Here is a 22941-nt window from a genome sequence, read left to right on the forward strand (position 1 = left end):
CAATATTATCTAATATTTTAGTTAGGTTGGGTGCTATACCTACACAATAGGCTGTGTCTGAGGAAGAGGTGGCCAGATGGGATACTGTATCACTGTGTCTGCAATAGCATTTCCAAATGTATGTTTAGGGTTGCCAGTATCTCCCTTTCTAATCCTTCTGTGCCAGCATGACAGTCATGAATGAGTTTGTTAATGCAGTGAGGTGAAATTGAACATGTATGAATAAATAAATAATTTAATACAAGAAAAAAAAACATTGCATTCAGCAGACGCCTTTATCCAAAGCAACTTACAGAACTGTGACAGCAATCAGTCTGAGCAGATGAGGATTAAGGGCTTTACTTAAGGGCCCAACAGCGGCAACCTGGCAGTGGCAGGACTTGAACCACTGATCTTCTGCTTACTAGTCCAGTTCCGTAACCACTAGTCCACAACTGCCTTTGTTCAAGGCAAACCTCAAAACTGAGGTGTAAACTCAATTGATGTTCTTAAGAATGAGATAAGACTAGGATCAGAAAGCACTGGTCATATTTCCAGCTGGTCAGTAGTGATGAAATAAACAGCTTAAAATAGAGGCTGTGCCAGCCAGACAGGTCTATATACCAGTTTGCCAAAACAAGCAGTGATGTATCCTAAACTACATCTACTGAGTGGACAGAGGAGGCAGAACATAAGTGCAACATACTGGCAATTTTATCTAAGCATAATTCAAGAACAAGCAGTGTATGCAGAAACTGAGTAGAGCACGGGAAACAGAAATCAATGACAGAAGCTAGGACCAACAAAACATTGAGCAGGATAACAGGACTCTGAACATAAGTACAAGACAGGAACACAAAACAGATACATGAATCCTGAATATACAAAAATGCTTTGTAATATGTGGTGGAAAAACCATTAATGACATACCCCAGAGACTGGATTGTGAGTAGAAAACAGTTTTAAGTTTTGAGTAGAAAAGAGTCTTCAAAGAAGGATTACACCGACAGAGTCTCACACAGAGGATCTGTGAATGCAATAACACTGGGGAAAAATAAACATCCTTATATACAGTATATATAGACGTATATATATTGTTGGTGACCTTGTAGGACAGTGGAAGATTCCACTAATCTAAAACAGCTAGGCCTGGGTTTTGGATGTCATATAATGCAATTGTTGCATTTCTTATCACATAAACCATGTATACATCCAGTAACATTCTGTTGTAGCAGTCATTTTGGAATATTGGAATATGACTACTGGATCTACAAGTAGTAGTAGATTAATTATTAATACTTTTAGTGTAAATTACAATTTTTAACAACAAATGTTAGCAGTGGTGGTTCAGAACAAAGAACAAACTGAGGTACTTACACAAATAGTCATCACAAGCAGAACTATAGGGCTAATGGGTATACAATGAACGGGAGCAAACCACAGACAAGGTGGCGTACACAGGGTGACACAAGGAGGGGAGACTGAGGAGGACGTTAGCTGCTTAATGTTACCTTTCTTACTTCATGGTTTTAAATGTAAATGCATTTATTTATTAGAATTTTAACGTCGTGTTTTACACACTGGTTACACAAGATTTATCAGTTCAAGTTTAATGTCAAACACAGTCATGGACAATTTTGTATCTCCAATTCACCTCACTTGCATGTCTTTGGACTGTGGGAGGAAACCGGAGCTGCCGGAGGAAACCCACGCAGACACGGCGAGAACATGCAAACTCCACACAGAAAAATCCCAGACCGCCCTGCCTGGGCGAACCCAGGACCTTCTTGCTGTGAGGCGACAGTGCGACCCACCGAGCCACCATGCCACCCCAAACATAAGAATGCCATGTGTGTAGTACTACCCCTAAAACATTACAGAAATTGGAAACATTACATTTGGAAATTGGTCCAAATCCTTCCCAGTGGGTACCTTCAACAACAGGTTGGCAGTGCTACCCACTGAGCCACCGTGCCGCCCTAAATGTAAATGAGACTTTGCAATGTTTGGACGCCTTGTCTAGAGTTTATTCCAAGGAGAGATGCTGCCATCTAGTGCTTTGTAGTGAAATTAATTGATGCCCATAGTGTCGTAATTACCAGCTACACTACTTGTCGGCATGCTGCCCTCAGTTGAAAGTTCAATCTAAACATGGCTGAGTCTCTGATCTGTACTAACACACAGAGCAGGTTAAAACGTTGTATTCGTTTTTACGTGTTTTTATTTGATGTCTGTATGAATGTTTCTGTATTATATTAAACTGGGTGTGTTGTGTATTATTTGTTACAGGGTTAGCTCGGTTTTAAACAGAGATGTGAAACAGTTTGGTAAGAAGTTCATGTTTGATTGCAGTGAGGAGACCTGCTGGAACTCTGATCAGGTTATCTTACACATCTTACACATTATACACATTATAAACATTAAATCTACCCATTACACACATATATTATACTTATAAAATATCCATTACTACACATGCATGTACAATTTTAACTCTGGTGTATTATGTGATGATACCCACAAACACTATTTCTGGAGATTTTGGGGCAATCTGTGAAATGCGATTAAAAACAAGAAACTGATTTTTTTTATTATCTTGAGCTTTATTTACCTGACAAAAGTACAAATTACTCAATATTTTGGTTGACCAACTTGATTGTATTTTGTAAATATGATTCAATTTTGAATTTGATGCCTGAAATACAAGTTGAGATGAAAGCATGTTTACTGTTGTGTAACATTACTTTACCTGTTAATTACACTTTTTAGTCACTTGGGAACTGAAGACACTGTAAGATAACTTGGGGTTTGGCAAGTGAAATTTTCACACATTTTTGAAGAAAAATATCTTAACCTGACACAAATATCAGCCATGTGGAAAGAAAGCCTAATTGCTTCTAAACTTAATAATAAGTTGTGTAATTTGTAGCATCAACAAATCCTTTTACAAAGTCTTTTACATCGCTGTGGAGGAATTTCTATGCACTTTTCTTTAAACAATTACTTTAATTCAGCCATATGAGTAAACTGCTCCTTTGATGTTTAAGTCAAGATTTTAACTAAGTTATGTCAAAAGCTTCATTTTTTTCCCCTTTGAGCTATTGAGCGGTAGATGTGCTTTTGTGATTCCGATCACTATCTTGTTTGTTTGATTAGGATTTTAACGTCATGTTTTACACTCTTTGGTTACATTCATGACAGAAACGGTATTTACTCATTACACAAGATTCATCAGTTCACAAGGTTATATCAAACACAGTCATGGACTGTGCATGTCTTTGGACCGTGGGGGGAAACCGGAGCACCCGGAGGAAACCCACATGGACATGGGGAGAACATGCGAACTCCACACAGAAAGGACCCGGACCACCTCACTTGGGGATTGGACCCCTGACCTTCTTGCTGTGAGGCGACAGTGCTACCCACTTAGCCACCGTGCCACCGATCACTGTCTTGTAATGTATCCCAACAGCACTAAAGCTTTAGATAAACTGATGAATGGACGTTCTTTTTCAGAATTTTCTGGTAGATAGTAGAATTTATAATTTGCCTAACTGTTGATCTTTTGGAAAGCTGAGTTTGCTTTACCAGGTGTAACAGGACTCTTCCCAAAAGTTCCACTTATATATGGGTACATTTTAGGTGAATGTCACAGGTAAACTGCTCAGCTGGGCTGGATTTGGAACATACAGACCCTGAGATTAGCGCTGCTGCCTCATTTAATGTTTAAATTCAATATCATTTGTTTCTTCTGAGAAGTGTGTGTTTTTTTTTTTCTTTAATGCCTCTTTCTCTCACAGGGAGAGTCACAGTGGGTGTTCCTGGAGTTTCCTGCACCTGTGAGGGTGTCTGAGCTCAAACTGCAGTTTCAAGGAGGATTCGCAGGAAAATCTTGCAGATTAACAGGTTTACAATACAATTTGACACAATCTAATACATTTACAATGATACACCCATATCTGAGTCAATGGCTTGGCAGTGGCGGCATTTACACTAAGACGAGAGGGAGCTGAAGGTGGCAGAGATGAAGATGCTGAGATTTTTGTCAGGAGTGATGAGGATGGACAAGATTAGGAACAGGTTTATTAGAGAGACAGCACAGGTAGGATGTTTTGGAGACAAGTTAGGAAGGAGAGATTGAGGTGCAGGTTTAAGCATATGTAGAGGAGGGGTGAGATTTCTATCAGGAGAATGTGTGCAGGATGGAGCCACAAGGAGGGGGAGAAGAGGAAGGCCAAAGGGCAAAGCTAATTGGTGTGACAGGGGAAAGGGTTAAATTATTGTTTTGTTAATTAACAATGTGTGTAAGTTACAGTTCTACAGCTCTGCAATGCTTTATAGACATTCAGTAGTGTACAACACAGCATCACAGTTTTAGGTGTATCATGGTTGTCTGCTTATAGAGTAAAACATATACTGAACAGGCAAGTACATACAACCGTGCAGCAGTTTCTGGGTTGAGGAGAACTGGATTTGAACCTTCTCTTTGGTTTTACTTGAATACTTTATTGGTAAGTAAATAGAGTAAACAGGTGGGTGAGTGTTGGCCTGCAATAGATTGGCACTCTGTCTAAGGTGTGTTCCACTTTGACCCCTAATGTTTTAAGGTGGGCTCCAGATGGACTTTAACCAGCATTTGAATAAAATGAATATTGAAGATAAATGAAAATAAAACAGACTTGTTTGAAGGATCATCATTTGCCCTTTTAAAAAATGTTATTACTGTGTGCTGTGATGTTCTTCAAAAAGTACGCTACACTGCTGTTTTAAATAGTAGTACTTTTTAATGAAATTTTCACATGAAATACACAGGTTCACTGCGCTAAACTCTGAACATACAGATCTCAAGATGTTTATTATAATAGGATTCTTCTTCTAAGATATTTTTTTTGTCTCACTCTCTTTGTCCTAGGCTGTAGTAAAGACGGGAATCTTGAACATATATCGGACTTCTATCCAGAAGATAACAATGCTATGCAGATATCCTTCAAATATGTTAAACACCACTCATGTAGGCTGATAATTTATGGTCTAGTTTATTCTGACTTTTTCATATTGAAGTAATAAACTATACGTTCTTGTTATTAAATATTCCTTAAATAATAATATATTGCTTGCCATCAATGAAACATTCAAGTTATGCTACCAGTGTATTCAGGTACTGTATATACAGGGTTAAAATATAAATTAATAATTTTATAAATAAATAATTTTGTACATCTATTGCTCATGTTGGATCATTGCCAAATCATGCTCAACTGTACTCATCTCATACTGATATTATGGCCTTAATTCCTCACCCACAGCTTTCCCATTCAGAACGGCCCTCCAGTGCAGAAGCTTAAAATAATATTTGAAAACAGTACAGACTTTTTTGGAAGAATAATAGTTTACTGTTTGGACGTCCTGGGAGAACGAGTTTTGTGATGTTTGGAGAAGAAATGGCATGAGGACCACATGGAACTTTAATGGACAGATCAACTTAACCTTTCCACTGTGCAGAAATGAAGTGTTCTTTTTTTGTTCTGTGTATTACCAAATATTTTTTATAAATGGTTGTGACCAGTACAAAGAAGTAAAAAGGTAGTTTCATTTTATTGCAAAAGTACAAAAGAAATGGTCTTCAAAAAAGGGAAAATGCTGCAAAAATGTTGCTGCGTCACATGTGATCATCTCAGCAGGTTTAGAATGTGATCCTCCAGAAGTTTTTGCACTAAATAGAAAAGACAAAAACAGATGTGTGCATCAGATGTGCAGTGGTCAAACATTTTATAGATTAAAAGATCACACTAATCTGAGTATTATATCTGAGTATTATCGGATTTATACAGTTATCGGCATGTTTATGTAAACAGCAAAAGTAGCCTAATAAAAGCAAGACTGTTCATAAAGTTCATTAATGAGGTCATTCAGTAAACTTATAATCTTCATAAGATCCCTTTAGGTTCATTGCAGTAACCACATTTTCTCCCAATTTAGTGGTCAATTTGTCTTCTGCTGCTGGGGTTCCCTGATTGCAGTTGAAGAGGGTATATTGCTGCTCACGCCTCCAACCTGTGTGCAGCCCTTAGCGGAACCCTTTTTCACCCATGCATTCTGCACAGGTGCCTCTCTGTCTGCCAGTCAGGGTCCTTACACAGCGTTTGAAGACCCACTCACTTAGTCCGGCCTAGCAGAAACGTGTCTGCTGCAGGCACAGCCAATTATGCCTGCTAGATGGCGCCCAGCTGACCGGTGGCAACGCCAAGTTTCGAACTAAGGAGTTCAGAATTTCGACGCTGGTATAATATACAGTACGGTCCTACGCAAAAGTTTGTTTAGCACTGATATATTTAGCTGTTTTGTTGCTTTTCTACTCATAAATAAGTTATAATAATATTCTTCACACATTATAACACACAGTTACTGATAACTGAAGGTCTTGATTTATTAATATTTTCCAAAGTGTATATGTCATTATTTAGGCTTATTTTCTGTGGTAGCTTTGCTACCTAACTAAAAAAAATCTGGAATTTAGCCAGAAATGTCCAGACTTTTGCATAAGACTGTATTTGATTAACTGTGGACATTAATGATACTTGCTTTTTTTGTAGCCGAGCGCAATAGAAAGCGCCACTGGACTGTACCCGGAGTCTGCCTCGAATGTGATATCAGCACCGTGCTCTAAACACAGACATTATTACATTAGTGTGCACAACATCTTAAAAAAATTATTTCAAGAATTAATAAAAAAAGAAATATAATTGCATTAAGTGATAAGTGTGACTCTAAGCTTACTCAGTAGAGCTTCCACACATTTTATATGATTACCACGGACTGCATAGAGAAGCGGTGTTCCCCCATTCTGTGTAGAAATATTAATAATGTTAATACATGTAGACTTTTCTTACAGTATAATGCTATTTTCCTTGTCTACATGCTTACCCAATCATATGAATCAACTTCAACATCACATTTCAATAGAATGCTGACAATGTCTGCATATCCTCCAACACTGGCTAAAGACAAGGCACTCTCTCGTTCCCGTGCAAAGGTTTTTGGATCAGCACCCTAATTTGAGAAACAACAGTATTTCAGCACCAGTGGAAGTTCTTGTTCTACTAAAATAAATGGTTTGCCATTAAGCAGCCACATTTCATGTCTGAAGATTGCTTGTGTAGATTTGTGCTGGAGCTAATGAACAAGGTACATGTATCTAGTAATACTATTCTAGAATATTCTCACCTTTTCAAGGAGAAACTGAACCATCTCAATCTCTCCAAATGCTGCCGCCCACATAAGCGGTGTAAAGCCTCGCTCATCTTGAGAGTTCAGTAAGGATTTATCTGCAATAACATGAAGGTGTCCACAGAAGTTATCATGCTGGACTACTGTACTGTCTTGTCACTGGTTTCAACAGATGTAGTAATAATCAGTACTTCTCACCACTGGCAAGAAGTGTTTTCACTCTTGAGGTTTCTCCATGAGCAGCCAGCTGATGAATGGAAAGATCTGAGAAAATGAAATGGGAAACAAAAAGCTATAATTCATATCATAACAAGTGAAGACAACAGTCACAGTGCTCTTTAAATCAGGGCACCAACCTCTGCTGAAAGCTTCTGTATATGAGTAAGGAAAGTTATGTATTTGATTTAGAATCAAGTATAACTAGATCTGGAAAAGACTGAACTGTGTTTATAGCTAAAAAATCGGAATATTTAACATCTATGTGGGTGTAATGTTTAACATGGACAGAATCAAAAAAGCAAAATAAAAAAAGCTAACAATAAGCTAATAATATAAAAATTGTAGAATTAGTCCACCTCTGAATGACTCAAAAGAAATAAAAAAGGCTTTGGAACAGTTTCCTCCACAGTGAAGGGATAGACTGATATATCCAGTTACTGGAAGCATTTCTAAGAAAGGCACAACCTGTTTAATTAAAAAATGTTAGTTTCTTACTGTCCAAAGTTGCAGGTAGGACAGTGACTTCATTTCCACGTTGTCTGTTAGTCAGAGTGGTGGAATGGTGCATCGCTCCCTCATCACTCATGTTCTCCATCATGGTTTTATCATTTCATCTACTTTAAATATGTTTACAAAAGACAAAAGTACAGAATTATATTGCTGATGAATAACACAGCTGATAAACAAAAAACGGTTGTTTGAATAGTTACTGGGACTAGACAGTTTTGAGGGGTACATTTATATTTCTATATATTTTCAAAATACATGTAAATACATCATTTACAGTTCAGTATGGTTTGCTAGTATTTTATGTTTGTTAGTTTTTATTTCATTTTAACAGTGTTTAATTTATACTCAAACACTAAACATGGCTTTGCACCATGGCATATTTTTATTCTAGAAGTAGCCAATATAAGATGACAAACATTACTGCAATATTACTCTGACAGACTGTAGCATTCAAAAATGCTAAACTGGTATTTTGGAGCCCAACAAGTGCAAGGAAAACATTCCCAAATGCAATAAACCACCACCACCAGCCTGTTACACAAAACTCGAGATTCATCATACCAGGCAATCTGAATTAGGTAGCTTCCTCCCATCTCCAAAAAACATGCCAGTTGGTGTAACTGCTACACTAAATGTCAGTAATTGATGCCCTGCCCTGAAATGAACAGTATTTCCATTCCAGATCTTTCAGTATTCTACTCCCAGTTTGAAAGTAAAGAATTCATAAGTAAAATTCACAATGTATTTTTAAATGTAGACTTAAAATGCAATAAAATGCAATATATCTAGTTTAAAGGTTACATTCTAAAATAGACTCTGCTTTATTTCCTGACATTAGAAAACCTTATAATTAATCATTTATATTCAGGTATTAGAATGTTTTCAGGGCGGCATGGTGGTCCTGGGTTCGATTCCCACGTGGGGCGGTCCGGGTCCGTGTGGAGTTTGCATGTTCTCCGAGTGTCTGTGTGGGTTTCCTCCGGGAGGAGGTGAATTGGAGATAGAAAATTGTGAACTGATGAATCTTGTGTAATAAGTAACTACCGTTTCTGTAATTAATGTAACCAAAGTGTAAAACATGACTTTAAAATCCTAATAAATAAATAAAATAGGATGTTATCATGAGGTGTTGAGGTTGCTTAGATTGGTGGTGCTGTATAAACCTGGGTGCTAACAGAATATATTACAACTATCGTTTACAGCACAATAAAAATATCCTTACACAAGAGTACTAGTGATAAATGAGCAGAATGTTTTAATCTTACCTGAACTCCACACTAATGTTTCCTCCAGATTTACAGAACCAACATGTACTAAAGCGCTCCGGCTTTTGTTTTCATTTATTGCCTGAATCCGTAACAAAAGTTAAACTAAAACACACCGCGCAGTTCAAATTGGGTCTTTTAATACCTTAAACGCCTCTTATATGACTGCCTTACTTGAGTTTAAAAGCACTAATTATTTAATTATTGTACTTTTGTTGTTTCTATCTTTTAGCAGCGATTTTTTTTCTGTTTGCAAGGAATTGTTGATCAAAGCCGATGTTGCAGACCGGAGTACATTTCGTGAGCACACCGGATCCCTGTGTATCGGTTGTAAACAGTATTAGGCTAATCTTACAATTTATTTTATTTTATTTACTTAAAATGGACGACCAGGAAATGCAGCTCAAAGTAAAAAGAGGTAATATTGCAAAATTTTCCGAGTTTCATTGTGTATTGTACCTAAACAGACATTTAAACAGATCCAAAGTGTTTGTTTATGCTGTGTGTAAAAATGAAAATAATTAGCCTAACAGTTTTCCGCACACCAGTGTCCAATACTCGTAAAGTTAAATGATCAAACACTTTAAGAAGACGCTTTACATTATATTTTCTTTAAATTGTTTGACGTGTCCCATCTTAGCTAAATCAAATTTTATAATATTAATAATTGAAGTTTATTTAAAAGCAGCTGTATGCAACATGTTGTTTTAAAAGGTTAAGACATGATTATGCTTAACTATTTTATTTAGAAATGTTTGTACATGTATGTACACCTGTATTATTAGTTAATCTGCTCTTTCAGTCTGATAGACTTCATAAAAAATGTCAAAAGTGAATTATAATTAAAAAAAAATTTTGTAATACACCCATCAGCCATAACAATAAAACCACCTCCTTGTTTCTACACTCACTGTCCACGTTATCAGCTCCACTTACCATATAGAAGCACTTTGTAGTTCTACAATTACTGACTGTAGTCCACCTGTTTCTCTACATACTTTTTTTTTGCCTGCTTTCACCCTGTTCTTCAATGGTCAGGACCCCCACAGGACCACTACAGAGCAGGTATTATTTAGGTGGTGGATCATTCTCAGCACTGCAGTGACACTGACATGGTGGTGGTGTGTTAGTGTGTGTTGTGAAGATATGAGTGGATCAGACACAGCAGTGCTAATGGAGTTTTTCAATACCCTGTCCACTCACTGTCCACTATTAAGACACTCCTACCTAGTTGGTCCACCTTGTAGATGTAAAGTCAGAGACTAAAGTCGCTCATCTATCGCTGCTGTTTGATTTGGTCATCTTTGAGATCTTCATTAGTGGTCACAGCAGCAAACTCCAGCAACACTGCTGTGTCTGATCCACTCATACCAGCACAACACACACTAACACACCACCACCATGTCAGTGTCACTGCAGTGCTAAGAATGATCCACCACCCAAATAGTATCTGCTCTGTGGTGGTCCTGTGGGGGTCTTGACCATTGAAGAACAGGGTGAAGGCAGGCTAAAAAAGTATGTAGAGAAACAGATGGACTACAGTCAGTAATTGTAGAACTACAAAGTGCTTCTATATGGTAAGTGGAGCTGATAAAATGGACAGTGAGTGTAGAAACAAGGAGGTGGTTTTAATGTTATGGCTGATTGGTGTATATTGTAGAGGAATGTGATTTACGAGTTTTTAATAAATTATTTCTATTTAAATGATAATGTAATGATTGACTGACACAGAATAACACAAAAATTTCATCTTCTTTTCTCCCCTGTAACAGTGAGTGATAAATTTACAGAGAGCATGTATGTTCTGGCTAATGAACCGTCCATAGCTCTGTTTCGCCTTCAGGAGCATGTGAGAAGATCTCTGCCAGAGCTTGTACAACACAAGGTGGGAAGATTTTCATTCCTGCTTAGTTTATTGTATTTTTCATCCAACATAAAACCTACCCTTACTACCCTTGAGATGAACCTTGTAGGTATACATGTACTTAATGGGGCCCAGTTTTGCCTAGTTCATCAGTGCATCAATGGAAAAGCAATTCTGACTAATAGTGACTAATATGCTATTAAAAGGGCTAAGTGAGGAGTAATAACTTACCCAGTATAAAAAAAAGTCACCAGTTATTATATTGTCATAAAATGCCTTTAAACTTTGCAAGTTTTTAAATTAAATTTGTAACTTTTCGTTTTTAAAAGGTTTTATGTTTGCTGTAATTTTGCTTGGTGAAATCTGTCTATTTTGGTAATATATTTTTATTGTTCTTTTTTATTGTTCGTAATGAATTGACAGTTTTTTCAAATAAAGTACATACTGTATATTAACACTTTACATCAAAGTATTGTTCAATACAATATGAGTCCTTATACTCAATAAGGCGACACGGTGGCTAGATGGGTAGCACTGTCGCCTCACAGCAAGAAGGTCCTGGGTTTGATCCCCAGGTGGGGCGGTCCGGGTCCTTTCTGTGTGGAGTTTGCATGTTCTCCCCGTGTCTGCGTGGGTTTCCTCCGGGAGCTCCGGTTTCCTCCCACAGTACAAAGACGTGCAAGTGAGGTGAATTGGAGACACTAAATTGTCCATGACTGTGTTTGATAAACCCTTGTGAACTGATGAATCTTGTGTAATAAGTAACTACCGTTTCTGTCATGAATGTAACCAAACTGTAAAACATGACATTAAAATCCTAATAAACAAACAAACCAACCCCTCATACTCAATAAGAAAAAAAAGATAAAATGCTAATTGGATTATATGTGTGACAACTTACAGCTATTAATTATTTTTAAACTCTTGTGTGTGAAGGAGCCCTTTTTTTTTATTAAACTACAGACTAAAGAGCTGCACAGAGATAAAAATCTGTCCCAGTCATGGACACAAGGCAGAATAATACAATTACTGAAGATGAACAAACGAATAAATGATACTATTTGTTGCCACACGTACAGAAAAATACCATGAAGCTCATTTTCTTTTTGTATTTCTATTTTTCTTTTTACATTTTGTAACAGACATAACTTCTCTAAGTCAAATGAAATAAATAAATAAAAGACAGATCACAACCTTTCCTACCATGAACATGGCCCAAAGGGCAGACATGGCGTTAAAAACTAAACAATACCTAACTAACTAACTTTTACATTTTGTTTTCATACCCTGAGTAACATTGCACTTTGATAGTTTTACCACTGTCTCCATTCCCATGCACCTCTCTGCTCCAGACACATAGAATCACTGGTAGTCTTGGTTAAAGGCTATGATTTAACAACATCTCCCTTTATAGACAGACATGCAGAGCTGGGAGGAACAGAGCCAGGGAGCTATTTACACTGTGGAGTATGCATGCAGGTAAGATTTTAATGATCTGAGAATGACATATCTAGGTTACAGTACTTTTGATGTAATCTATTATATTTTTATTTACAGTGCAGTGAAAAGCATGGCTAACAGTAGCCTCTATTTTAAGAACATTGACGGACTGTTAAAGAAAGCCATCACAATGAGAGAACAGATCAGCAGTACTCAAGGACGCAGGTAGCTTTTGTGTTCTCTGTTGCTTACAAACAGTGTCTGGTTAAATCAAGTCATCGCATCCCTTCACCTCGACCCACCCCGGCAGGCTTTGACATTTGTTTGCTTTCATCCATCAAAAGGCATTGTACCAAAGTCAATACAGCTGCTTTGATTTTTAGAATGTCATTATTTCTTTGTAATGCGCTCGCAGTGGTACAGCTTGTTTTATTTGCAGTTAAATTCTGTTACATGATTTATTATGATTTCAGAACCTCTTCTGTTTTTTGTTTGCCACTCATTAAAAGCTTCAGATTTGTTTAATTATGTTTTTGACCAATGCATGCTGCTTTAGTGATGTGAAACCTGCTCCCAATCACAGTGACCCTCCAGCACATGACTGCTCAGCATCATCATGATACAAAATACCAAGGTTAGTGCTTCTTAAGACATGGTAGCATAAATACACTATTGTGCCAAAAGTATGAGGACACCTGGCCATGAGCTTATTGGACAATACAATCCAAAACCAATAGCAAAAATGGAGTTATCCTCCCCATTGTGGCTACAACAGCCCTCACAGATCTAGGAAGGCCTTCTGTAGAGCTTTTGTAATGTCGGGTACTGTGCTAGATGATCGATAAGTAAGCCTGTCTTGCTAATGAATTCCAGCTGTGTTTATTAGGGTTATATTAAGGACTCTGTGCTGGTCACTGTATTTCCTTCACGCCAGCTAGTCAAACTATTTCTTTATTGACCACGTTGGAAAAGGAAAGGACCTGGAACAGAAAGAACTAGTCACACAATATTGAAAGCATATTTTTTATGTTGCTAAATTGGTACAATAGGTGTGGTCAAATCTCCTGAAATAAAAAAAAAGGTGTGGTGTCCACATATTGTTGGCCATGTTGTGTATATAAAGGGATTTTCTTACATGTGCCTTTATATTTTTTTAATTTTTTGCCTAGTCCAAATCATAAATAAAAAAATGTTTTTTTCTGTTTGGTTTAGTTTAATTTTACTCTGTACACAATGTGGGTGTACAGATTTGATGGAAACCCATGGATTTATGGGTTTGATTTTTGCCCTGTCACTGGCCAAAGCTGGATAATATACACAAAAATTAATAATAATAAAAATAATAAAATTAATATAATTTTACAATCATATGTAAAAATAAAACATTAAAAAAGTAAAGTGTTAATAATGCTGTGCCAATAATAAATAAATGAAGAAATCTGATATAATTTCACTTTTTGTTCAGTCTACTTTAGCCACACTATAGCTGACCTCTGACCACTGTTTTCCACCTTGGCCAGCAGTAAAACTATCTCACATTAAGAACGCCACCTACACCAAGCCTTTTGTAGATAAAATAGAGTTTAATCACTTTTCTTACTGCAATTGTACCTCAAACAGAGATGTAGATGTAGTTTTGTTGTAAGAGGGAAAATCCAGATTTAAGCCAGACTTAAATCCTGCCTACAAAAACTGTAAAATCAGCAGTGACTTTACTTCACTGTTATGTAATTAAGAAATAAGAACAAACATTACAAACGATTCAATTCACATTAGTATGATTAGTGTTCAGAAAATGTATGTGTTAAAGTAGCTGTGCCATTGTAAACCTCCACAAAAAATCATTAGATTTATGCCCTATGGCCTCTGAAATGACCAGATTATCTATAAGGCTGACAAAGTGTACAGAGAAACTGATGGACTACACTCAGCACTCAAATGGATATAAAAGTCAAGTGAACAGTGAGGGTACACTATTCAGAAAATGTAAACTAAGGTCAGTAAATCCTCAAATATGGGTATGTTTAATATCCAGATAAAGGCATGTGATAAAAACATTTTGATGTATTGTAGTAGAATAAATGCTATTTTAATGTAGCTAAGACACAATATAGCTGTAGAATTGGCTGTATACCTCTAAACAAATAATTAGTGCAAACAGTTTAAAATAATTAAAACTGACATTATTGGAAATAGTTCAAAGTTTCGCTAAGAAATGCTACAGTAAATAATTCAAACAGCTTAAGAACAACGTTCAACACTCAAATGTTAACTCAATGTTAAGAACAGTGCTGCTCACACTAACGTGGAGTCTTTGGTTTTGTGAGTCATCACAGTTCTCATCTCACGGTCAATGCCATTCCAGGGCTTCGTACGTCCCTGGTAGAGGCCAGATTCAGCAGACAGGGTCCTGTGCATGTATCCTTTCTCAGCATTGGCCTCTCTGTTACTGAAGTAATTATGTGATACACCAGAGGGCAGGTGTTGCTGTCTGGGATTAGGAGAGTGAGTGTAGCAGAACTGGCAGCCTTCACCCTCTTGTTTCCTGGCCTTTTCTCTACAGTTGAGATCTGATGCCACCGTACAGATGCCAGTGTTGCTCTCGGAATCATTCTGGTACATCATGTCTGCGTGCTGGTTGCTGAAATGTTTGGTTGTGCGCATGGCCCGAATAAGCGAGTATACGATTATAATTACCAACACCACAGCACCAGAGAAGAGCAGACAAGCGCTGGTTATTCCTGTCTCTATCTCGAACGCCAACAGCACGTAGACGGACAGCGCTGTAAAATCACAGAATATAGATACAACACATTAAAATTTTATTGGGTATTAAAAAGGAGGGTTGTTCATGTTACATTAATAAGACACAACTAAACAACTGTACACTTTGTCCCATAAAACATATTGTTTACATCCTCACAGTACAAACTAGGTCTACTAGTTATTCAATAATGTCTAGCAGAAGTGATTCTGCTGATTTGAATAATTTCTGCTAGAAGATTTTTACAAAATTCTGTTGTCCTCTAAATGTTTATTGTGTGTCTTTGTTGTGCAGTCTTCTTGCTTCTATTTTAATAGTTTAATAGTTTCTATTAAATTTAATCTAATGGACTTAAATTTGCCATTAATTTATGCATTTGTAAACAAAGGAGATATGAATAAACAAGTTTCACGATTTTTTGTTCATTTTATATCTACATAAAAATTACACCCGGGGTAAATATAATGTTTTCTTGAAATTCTGTGAAATGAAGTTAACACATCCTCTGCAGGAAACAAACTATTGTACTTTATAATACATTTACTCAATTAATGAAAATGAGGAGGGTTGTGTCAAGAAGGGCATCGGTCATGATGAATATTAAAAATATGAATAATTAAAAAAGTAATTTAGGTAAAAAATCAAATTTGCCTGAAATATTGTAAAATTGGGTAAAATATGCTGTTGTGCATAGGGGCGCTGTCAATATCAATTAGCAATCTTAAACATTATTTTTAGAAAATGTAAGATTTTATTAAACAGTACGGAATATTGCTATGACTTTTGCTCCCTTTGACTCTCAATTTGTCTTTTTTTTTTAGCAGGAAAAGAGCTGGTGATCCTGGAATAATGAGGGATGGCAGTGAGAAGCAGAATTCTGGGATTTAAAGTGCTGTACAGACCTACTGAATGGAATGATCCAGAGGTGAACCTCACACTGAGTGTTGTACCTCTTAAACTGCAGGATTTTGGCAGCTTGGCAGTGGAATGAAAGCAAAAGCTCTGCCAGGTTGTCAATTACACGATGTGAACGACTTCTCAGTCGTATAGAAATACTGTCTGGTTGCGTAAAACTGCAGGTCCTTTCTCATTGCATTCCAAATGTTTACTTTCAACATGATTTGATCTGCTGCCAAAAATATACATGAAATATTGCTTGAATTTAGGGAAGCACCAATTCAGATATCAATGATTCAAGCTGCCTCATGGGTACAGCGTTGCTGTTGTGGCCTTTGAAAATGTTGCAATATTCATTTACATAGGCGACTGCAATTTATAAATAATCGTGAGCCATCTAGGATTTTTAAAAAGGAACATATAAATGAAATAAAATTTAACATTATTATTATTAAGCTAATCACAATCTGATGCCTAAAGCCTGGACACTACTAAATTATTGCATGTGCATTAATTGGCTGCTCATAAGACCACATTTCTTGCTGAGAGATTTCAAAATACAAGTCAAAAGGTTGATCAGATGTAAAATTGGACTGGTGCATCCCTAATGAAAAAAAAAAAACTTATGTTGTGACATTATTATGGAATACTTTTTTTGCACAATTCACTTTGTGTAAGCTCCAATAATCTAGCTCTAATGATAACTTACCGCACAGGTAAATAGAAATTCCACCGCAAAACAAGCCAATCGCAGCATGCCGTATAGACCTGCTGTCTGATAGGAACCATTCAACTCTAAGAAAGTAAACAAAACAGAGGTCAATACACTGAATAAATGATTTTGCCCTTATGTTTTACTTTCTCTTACCACTTACATTTTTATTAGTATTGATTGATTTATCCGTACTGTAATAATAAGCACAGTGACCACCTGAACCAGTGATGGGAGGTTTTGATACTAAATTTAAGGCTGGCCAGAAGGGACTGTTGGCTCTTGAGCAGGACACTTAAATGAAAACCAAACCTTTTTTTCAAAGCATCTGTGCCGTTACCATAAATGTTAACATTAACACCATTTCCTGTGCTGAGAAAACAACTAGAAAAATTTTACCCTTCCTACAACCTGCAGTAAAAGTGAGTTTTAAGTAAACAGCACTTTTACAGTAAAGGCAAATGTCACTTATTCATTTAGGAACCTGCAAAATGCTACAGATGGTAGACTGTACTGGTACTGTTTGAAATTTTTTTTTTAATTAACTTTAAACTAGCTGCTTTTGCTTTATATCGTAACTTATAAGTCTGCCAAATGAATGGAAATATAAATGTGTTTGATTTTGCTCTTGTTCTCAGTGAAGAAACTAATTAAACAAGTAAAAAATGCCTAAAGATGTTATAAATCTGATTATTTAAAGCTGCTGGATGTAACTCTTGGTAATTTGATTGAAGCAGTGGTTTCTAAATATTTCCTCAGTCTGTAAGCACCTGACACATTCAGCCTTTTTTAAGTACCTAAGCCCCTGGCTTTAAACATACATACACACGTTTAGCAAATATACACAAGTATGCAAGTCTGGGACATTTTGTGAAATGCAGTAAAAACTTATTTTAACTTTAAATTTACCACTGTTTACCTTTCTTATTAATTACACTTTCAGTAAATTTAGGTTGAGTTGGCCATTCTTGCTTGATAGAAGACTTACCACCATACATTTTCAATAGGTGACAGATCTGGACTGCAGGCTGGCCAGTTAAGCACACACACTCTGTGTCTACAAGGCCACTCTGTTGTAGTGTGTGCAGAATGAGGCCTGTTATTGTCTTGCTAAAATTACCATGGACTTCCCAGTAAAATACCTTGTCTTGATGGCAGTATCCATCTCTAAAATGTCAATATACACCTATGTGTGGTACTATGCCACTGAGGCACCTTCACACCATAACAGATGTTGGCTTTTGCACCTTTTGTGAGAAAAAAAGTCTGGATGGTCATTTTTGTCTTTGGCACTGAAAAACTTGACATCCAATTTCTTTTCTGTGTACTTTTGTCAGTTAAAATTTTAAGAGAACTGAATTAACAAATCCCTGATTATTGTTTTTATTGCACATTTACAAAAGGTCCCAATCTAAATGTTACTCATCAATAGACTAGCACCCATGGCTGGATTACTGACCGGGCCAGTGGGGCCAGCGCCCAGGGGCCCTTGAGGTCAGGGAGTCCCGGGGGGGCCCTGGCCCAAAACATTTTGCGATGCCTATCAACATTTATGATACAATATATTTTTATTTCCGAGGGCCCTCCATTTTAAGGATCCTCTGACTATTAGGGACTTTGACCCCAGGGCCTCTTGGGGGCCCTAGCCATGCTTTTGGGCCCCTTATGAAAATGGATGAGGCGTTGTGGCACTGCTCTGACCTCTTTGCCCAGGGGCCCAGACTATCCTTAATCCGTCCTTGCTAGCACCCTGTCCAAAGTGTATTCCTGTCTGCTCCCAGTGGCACCATGACTGAACAGGATAAAGCAGTTAGTGAAACTAAGTGATAGAGGAGTTGAGCTATAATGCCTATCCATAGTGTGGTATATTATATAAAAGAATAATACAAAATGTGTCGAGAAACGACAATCTGAATCATTAATAGCAATTTTATGACAATCATCTGATCATTCATAGTGGATGGATTGGTGGTTCAGCACATGTGTCCTGAGGACCTGGGTTCTATCCTTCTTTAGTTGAGTAGTTAAAGCAGTTTTCTCACCTCCCCAAAACAAGGTAGATTTACTGCTCTAAATGACCACAGATGTAAATATCTAAGTGTGGCTCCCTATCCCGGGTGTACGTGTTCCTTGCCTTGTGCCCTGTGTGTCCTGGTGGCACCCTCCGGTGCCCGGTGTGTGTTCGGTTACCTCTGCGTGTGATCTCGCCACAGCTCGGCGGAGAAGTAGGCATGCAGCAGACAGATTACAGTCGAGCTGGAGGTCATTGTCAGGGACAAAGCAGACAGCACAGCCGAGATAGGCTTTAACACCACAAAAATTTCATCTGATACCGGCGATTCAGATTCTTTAACCCCAGAGTGCAGCTGGAAAATCAAACTCCCCGACATGAGCGACATAACAGCGGATAAAATCCCCAGCAGCGCCAGAACCAGCAGCGTTTTCTGACTGTAACTCATCCCTGTTTTCATCGAAATACTGTCCTGAAGTAAAGAAAGTCCAGCTAAGCGATTTAATTCGCAAGAAAAAGTACTCGCGTCCAACAAAACACAGTCGATTATCCCCGCTCCAACTTTTCTGCTCCTTGTTTCTCCATTTGCGAGCGCAAAACTGTCCGAGCGAAGCGCTGCGTGTGTTTGGGAATGCGGTGCGTTCTCTCTAGTGCTCACACTGACCATGTGATGTGTTTACTCCCTCAAATCCCTTATAAAACACTCCACAACAGTGAACTCAGTCTGTTCTTCTCTCAGCAAACATAGCAGCACTAATAACCAACAATGTAAACTCACTAAAACACAAGAAAACACATTTAATCACCACAAACAGTGAAGCAAAATAAAAACACTAACCAGTAAGTAAAGTTGGCTCTTAACCTGCTGCTGCAACAAGCCCTCCTGCACAAATTTAGCAGTTCGTTGGTGTTCTTTACCACCCACAGACAAAATGTACTGTTGTACTGATATACAAGTCTTACTTTTTTTTGGTGGTGCAAATCATGGAGCTTGAAGTTGCGTTGCAAAAAAGACGAATTCTGCACTATTTCTGTTTATTTACAAAAATTAAGGAGTAATAGTTGGTTCTCTGTCGAGGATGTTATTTTCATTTATTAAAAATCAACAAGAATGGGATTAATCAGGAGTGTCTAAACTGGTGCGTTGCTTAAAATGGTATAAAGTGTATATTTAGTTAGCAGTTTAAAGTGAAAGAACATTGTGGTTGATAAAATGACCATAACTGTGGTATAAGATTTTTTGAAAGACTTCAGACCACCTGATTGCTCTCACATAAAGATACACAAAGTTACACAATTACATAGATGTTATCACATGTTGTAATTTATCACCTATTTATACCTATTGTAATGACTTGTGACTAGGCCCATGGTATTATTGGAGTTACACTGATCAGTCATAACATTAAAACCACCTCCTTGTTTCTACACTCACTGTCCAAGTGTATTCTTGTAAGTGCCGCTTGTTACCTGAACACAGTAGAATTGTCTTGATGTGGGAAATAGAAATAATTATAAATCTTTATATATGATGAAAAGGAAATAGAATATTTGCATTACTTGTCTTCTCATTCAAGCAGAAAACTAATTTCGTGAAAAATCTAAACCCTAAACCATAACCTCTCACCTACTGACCAATTCTTACCAAAACTTTCCAGTACAATAATATTTTATTTTTGGTCAATTACTTAAAACACCACATTTCAGAAGCATCAGCCAGGGGTGGGGATGGCTGCAAACGTTTTATATAAAACTGTCTGAAAAAAAATATACGGTTGTCAAGAATATAGTGAAGGATGACTTATCTGACCTTTTTTTTTTTTTTTTTTTTTTTTTTTTTTTTTTTTTTTTACAGTAAACCTCTGTATGGTTAAATAAGGGCTTCTTTAGAAATATAGAGTAAATGTTTTCACATTTTAATTTAAGGCTATAGCCTTGTGGTGAATCGGTGAAATTTCCCAATGGACTTATCGGTCAGCTCATAAACATTTTCTTCTGTAAATAAATAACAAAATCAGCTTAGTAGTCATTTAATACATATACACTATAAGGACAAAAGAATTGGAACAGCCCTTCTAATTTTTGAATTTATTTTACATTTTCAGGATTTGGCAAAGCTTTTATCCAAAGCGACTTACAGCACTGTGACAGCATACTGTCTATGCAATTGAGGGTTAAGGGCCTTGCTCAAGGGCCCAACAGTGGCAACCTGGCAGTGGTGGGGCTTGAACCAGCAACCCACTAGTCCAGTACCTTAACCATTAGGCTACAACTGCCCTAAACCATTTTTATAAATTACAAAGATATATTTATACAATACATATACAGATTTCAAACATAAACTGTTACTGTGGTGTTTGACCACCTTTGAGCTACCAGAACAGCTTTAATGCAATCCGTACGTCTCTGAAACTGATACAATATTTTCCCCAAAATGCTGTTTTAACAACGGTGGAAAGTGCAACCCAGCACATCAATCCAAATCCCCTATATCTGTTTAAATGGGTTAGGATTGAGTGCCCATATAGGACACAACATTTTATCAATTTTGTTTTGACCCTTTTTTTAAACTCATTTAAATATTTTTTTATTTATCACCAACTGTGCCAAGTATAACAAATGCAAGAGATTAACTCTGAAGAATATGTTTTTGAAAACCTCAGATTGTTCTCACTGTTGTGCAAACCTTTCTGTACGTCTCAATAAGATTTCAAATCAACCAAGCACCCATTATTTCTGGTAACCTCAGCACGATCAAGCAGTCAACAGGTGGGTTTTATTGCTTGATGATGGGAAATAATGCTCTGCTTTTTGCGCTGTTCAGCACAAGACCTGTCTGATACTAAAAAAAAGTATACACAATGAAGAATCGCTCGAACATAAGAACACTGGCCAGAGAAGCTATTTCTAAATTCAACAGGTCTACCACATGCTCGAAAACATCAAAGCCACTGATGTTGTCAAAAGCAGAAGTGAGAAGTTTCAGGAAAACAAAAAAATGTGCACTTTCCAAAGGTTCCTTTACATAGCGTGAGGCCTGGTATAACTGTAAGTTCTTTGTGGGGTAACGAGAAATCGTTAGAAAACAAAAAACCCACAATCTTTATTAAATTAAAGTCACAGAGAGATTGTGGCTTAGATATGACCTACTTAGATTGTAGGCCTAATGAGTCTTCTTATAATAAACATGCAGATGTGCTTTATTCTGTTTGAGGATGGAAAATGTTAGTAATTTGCTTTATCATTTAACCTCTTAAAGCATATTTGTAATCTTTGTTCACACTATACAGGTAGAGATTTCTTGGTGTAAATTCTCTTCTGGACTGGAGGGAATCCAGATGTGTGTAGTGCAAGTTCGTTGCTTGGGGACCTTTAGCAGGAGGTTGCCTCTTCTTGCATCATCTGACATGATGCCCTGGGGAGAGCATTTACTGTGTACAGTAGTGAGAGAACTAAAGAGGTTCAATGTATGATATTCTTTTCAACCGTTCTATTAATAGTACACTATATGGGTGTAAGTACTGGGACACCCCTTTTAATTATTTAATCCATGTGTTTCAGCCACAACAATAACTAACAGGCAAAATAAGTCAATTATATGAAGGAAATTATATGCTTACAACTTTGCTGCAACAGTTTAGGGAAGGTTACTTCCTGTTTCAGCATGGCTGTGCACAAATCAAGCTCTTTTTGAAGACTTAAAGAAAAGCTTGGTTTGAAGAAACTCCAGGCCTGCACAGAGCCCTGACCTCAGCCCTGCACTGAACAGCTTTGGAATTAATCAATTGACCAGTGCCCAGCAATACAAAAACTCTTTTAACTAAATGGGCTAAAATTCCCACAGACATACTTCAAAATCTTGTGTGAAGCCTTTTCAAAAGAGTGTCAGTTTTTATAGCTGAAAACTCTAAGCTCATGGTCAGGTTTCCAAATACGTTTGGTCATACAGTGTACATAGATGTCATGATGCATGGTGCATTTATTGTCAAATTCCATTATTTTAATTTGAAGTATTGTCGTAACATTAAAATAAAGCATTCATTTAAAAGTCAT

The 22941-nt window shown here is 37.2% G+C and overlaps 4 protein-coding genes across 7 annotated transcripts; 2 read left to right on the forward strand and 2 right to left on the reverse strand.

The window, feature by feature from the left end:
• The first annotated feature begins 2122 nt into the window (after window positions 1-2122).
• On the forward strand, window positions 2123-5406 carry nr2c2ap (nuclear receptor 2C2-associated protein). Its single transcript, XM_063013157.1, has 5 exons — window positions 2123-2168; window positions 2269-2359; window positions 3780-3885; window positions 4892-4959; window positions 5284-5406. The coding sequence occupies exons 1-5, from the start codon at window positions 2131-2133 to the stop codon at window positions 5404-5406; spliced, it is 426 nt and encodes a 141-aa protein (XP_062869227.1). The 5' UTR covers window positions 2123-2130.
• A 196-nt stretch (window positions 5407-5602) lies between these two features.
• rfxank (regulatory factor X-associated ankyrin-containing protein) lies at window positions 5603-9437 on the reverse strand. 2 transcript variants are annotated; one of them, XM_063013156.1, is made up of 8 exons: window positions 9201-9437; window positions 7921-8039; window positions 7405-7470; window positions 7204-7304; window positions 6904-7029; window positions 6757-6823; window positions 6562-6642; window positions 5603-5692 (listed from the first exon to the last, which is right to left on the reverse strand). In XM_063013156.1, exons 2-8 carry the CDS (start codon window positions 8021-8023, stop codon window positions 5649-5651), a joined length of 588 nt encoding a protein of 195 aa, XP_062869226.1. In that variant the 5' UTR covers window positions 8024-8039; window positions 9201-9437; the 3' UTR covers window positions 5603-5648. The 2 variants fall into 2 exon arrangements, with proteins under 2 accessions (XP_062869226.1, XP_062869225.1); XM_063013155.1 differs by having other exon boundaries at window positions 7921-8042.
• An 86-nt stretch (window positions 9438-9523) lies between these two features.
• On the forward strand, window positions 9524-17785 carry borcs8 (BLOC-1 related complex subunit 8). 3 transcript variants are annotated; one of them, XM_063012676.1, is made up of 6 exons: window positions 9524-9618; window positions 10973-11085; window positions 12479-12543; window positions 12622-12729; window positions 13061-13138; window positions 16090-17785. In XM_063012676.1, the coding sequence occupies exons 1-5, from the start codon at window positions 9582-9584 to the stop codon at window positions 13122-13124; spliced, it is 387 nt and encodes a 128-aa protein (XP_062868746.1). In that variant the 5' UTR covers window positions 9524-9581; the 3' UTR covers window positions 13125-13138; window positions 16090-17785. The 3 variants fall into 3 exon arrangements, with proteins under 3 accessions (XP_062868746.1, XP_062868748.1, XP_062868749.1); XM_063012678.1 differs by having other exon boundaries at window positions 16093-17785; XM_063012679.1 differs by having other exon boundaries at window positions 13088-13138.
• On the reverse strand, window positions 14800-19336 carry tmem221 (transmembrane protein 221). Its single transcript, XM_063012675.1, has 3 exons — window positions 19068-19336; window positions 16875-16960; window positions 14800-15287 (listed from the first exon to the last, which is right to left on the reverse strand). The coding sequence occupies exons 1-3, from the start codon at window positions 19334-19336 to the stop codon at window positions 14800-14802; spliced, it is 843 nt and encodes a 280-aa protein (XP_062868745.1).
• Between the last annotated feature and the right edge of the window lie 3605 nt (window positions 19337-22941).

Source organism: Trichomycterus rosablanca, chromosome 17 (assembly GCF_030014385.1).
Source record: "Trichomycterus rosablanca isolate fTriRos1 chromosome 17, fTriRos1.hap1, whole genome shotgun sequence".
Taxonomy (NCBI): Eukaryota; Metazoa; Chordata; class Actinopteri; order Siluriformes; family Trichomycteridae; genus Trichomycterus; species Trichomycterus rosablanca.

Bases quoted from the DNA above. Each gene is read 5' to 3' on its own strand.
- nr2c2ap (XM_063013157.1), top strand. From the start codon at position 2,131: ATGGCTGAGTCTCTGATCTGTACTAACACACAGAGCAG. The intron at 2,169-2,268 runs GTTAAAACGTTG...TATTTGTTACAG, and splicing joins TGTACTAACACACAGAGCAG to GGTTAGCTCGGTTTTAAACA. The intron at 4,960-5,283 runs ATATCCTTCAAA...TTCCTCACCCAC, and splicing joins AAGATAACAATGCTATGCAG to AGCTTTCCCATTCAGAACGG.
- rfxank (XM_063013156.1), bottom strand. From the start codon at position 8,023: ATGATGGAGAACATGAGTGATGAGGGAGCGATGCACCATTCCACCACT. The intron at 7,471-7,920 runs GTAAGAAACTAA...TCATTTTCTCAG, and splicing joins CCTACCTGCAACTTTGGACA to ATCTTTCCATTCATCAGCTG. The intron at 5,693-6,561 runs GCAAGTATCATT...TTTTCTATTTAG, and splicing joins TGCGCTCGGCTACAAAAAAA to TGCAAAAACTTCTGGAGGAT.
- borcs8 (XM_063012676.1), top strand. From the start codon at position 9,582: ATGGACGACCAGGAAATGCAGCTCAAAGTAAAAAGAG. The intron at 11,086-12,478 runs GTGGGAAGATTT...CTCCCTTTATAG, and splicing joins CAGAGCTTGTACAACACAAG to ACAGACATGCAGAGCTGGGA. The intron at 12,730-13,060 runs GTAGCTTTTGTG...ATGCTGCTTTAG, and splicing joins AGCAGTACTCAAGGACGCAG to TGATGTGAAACCTGCTCCCA.
- tmem221 (XM_063012675.1), bottom strand. From the start codon at position 19,336: ATGAGTTACAGTCAGAAAACGCTGCTGGTTCTGGCGCTGCTGGGGATT. The intron at 16,961-19,067 runs GTAACCGAACAC...TTACTTTCTTAG, and splicing joins TGGCGAGATCACACGCAGAG to AGTTGAATGGTTCCTATCAG. The intron at 15,288-16,874 runs GTAAGTTATCAT...GTGATTTTACAG, and splicing joins AATTTCTATTTACCTGTGCG to CGCTGTCCGTCTACGTGCTG.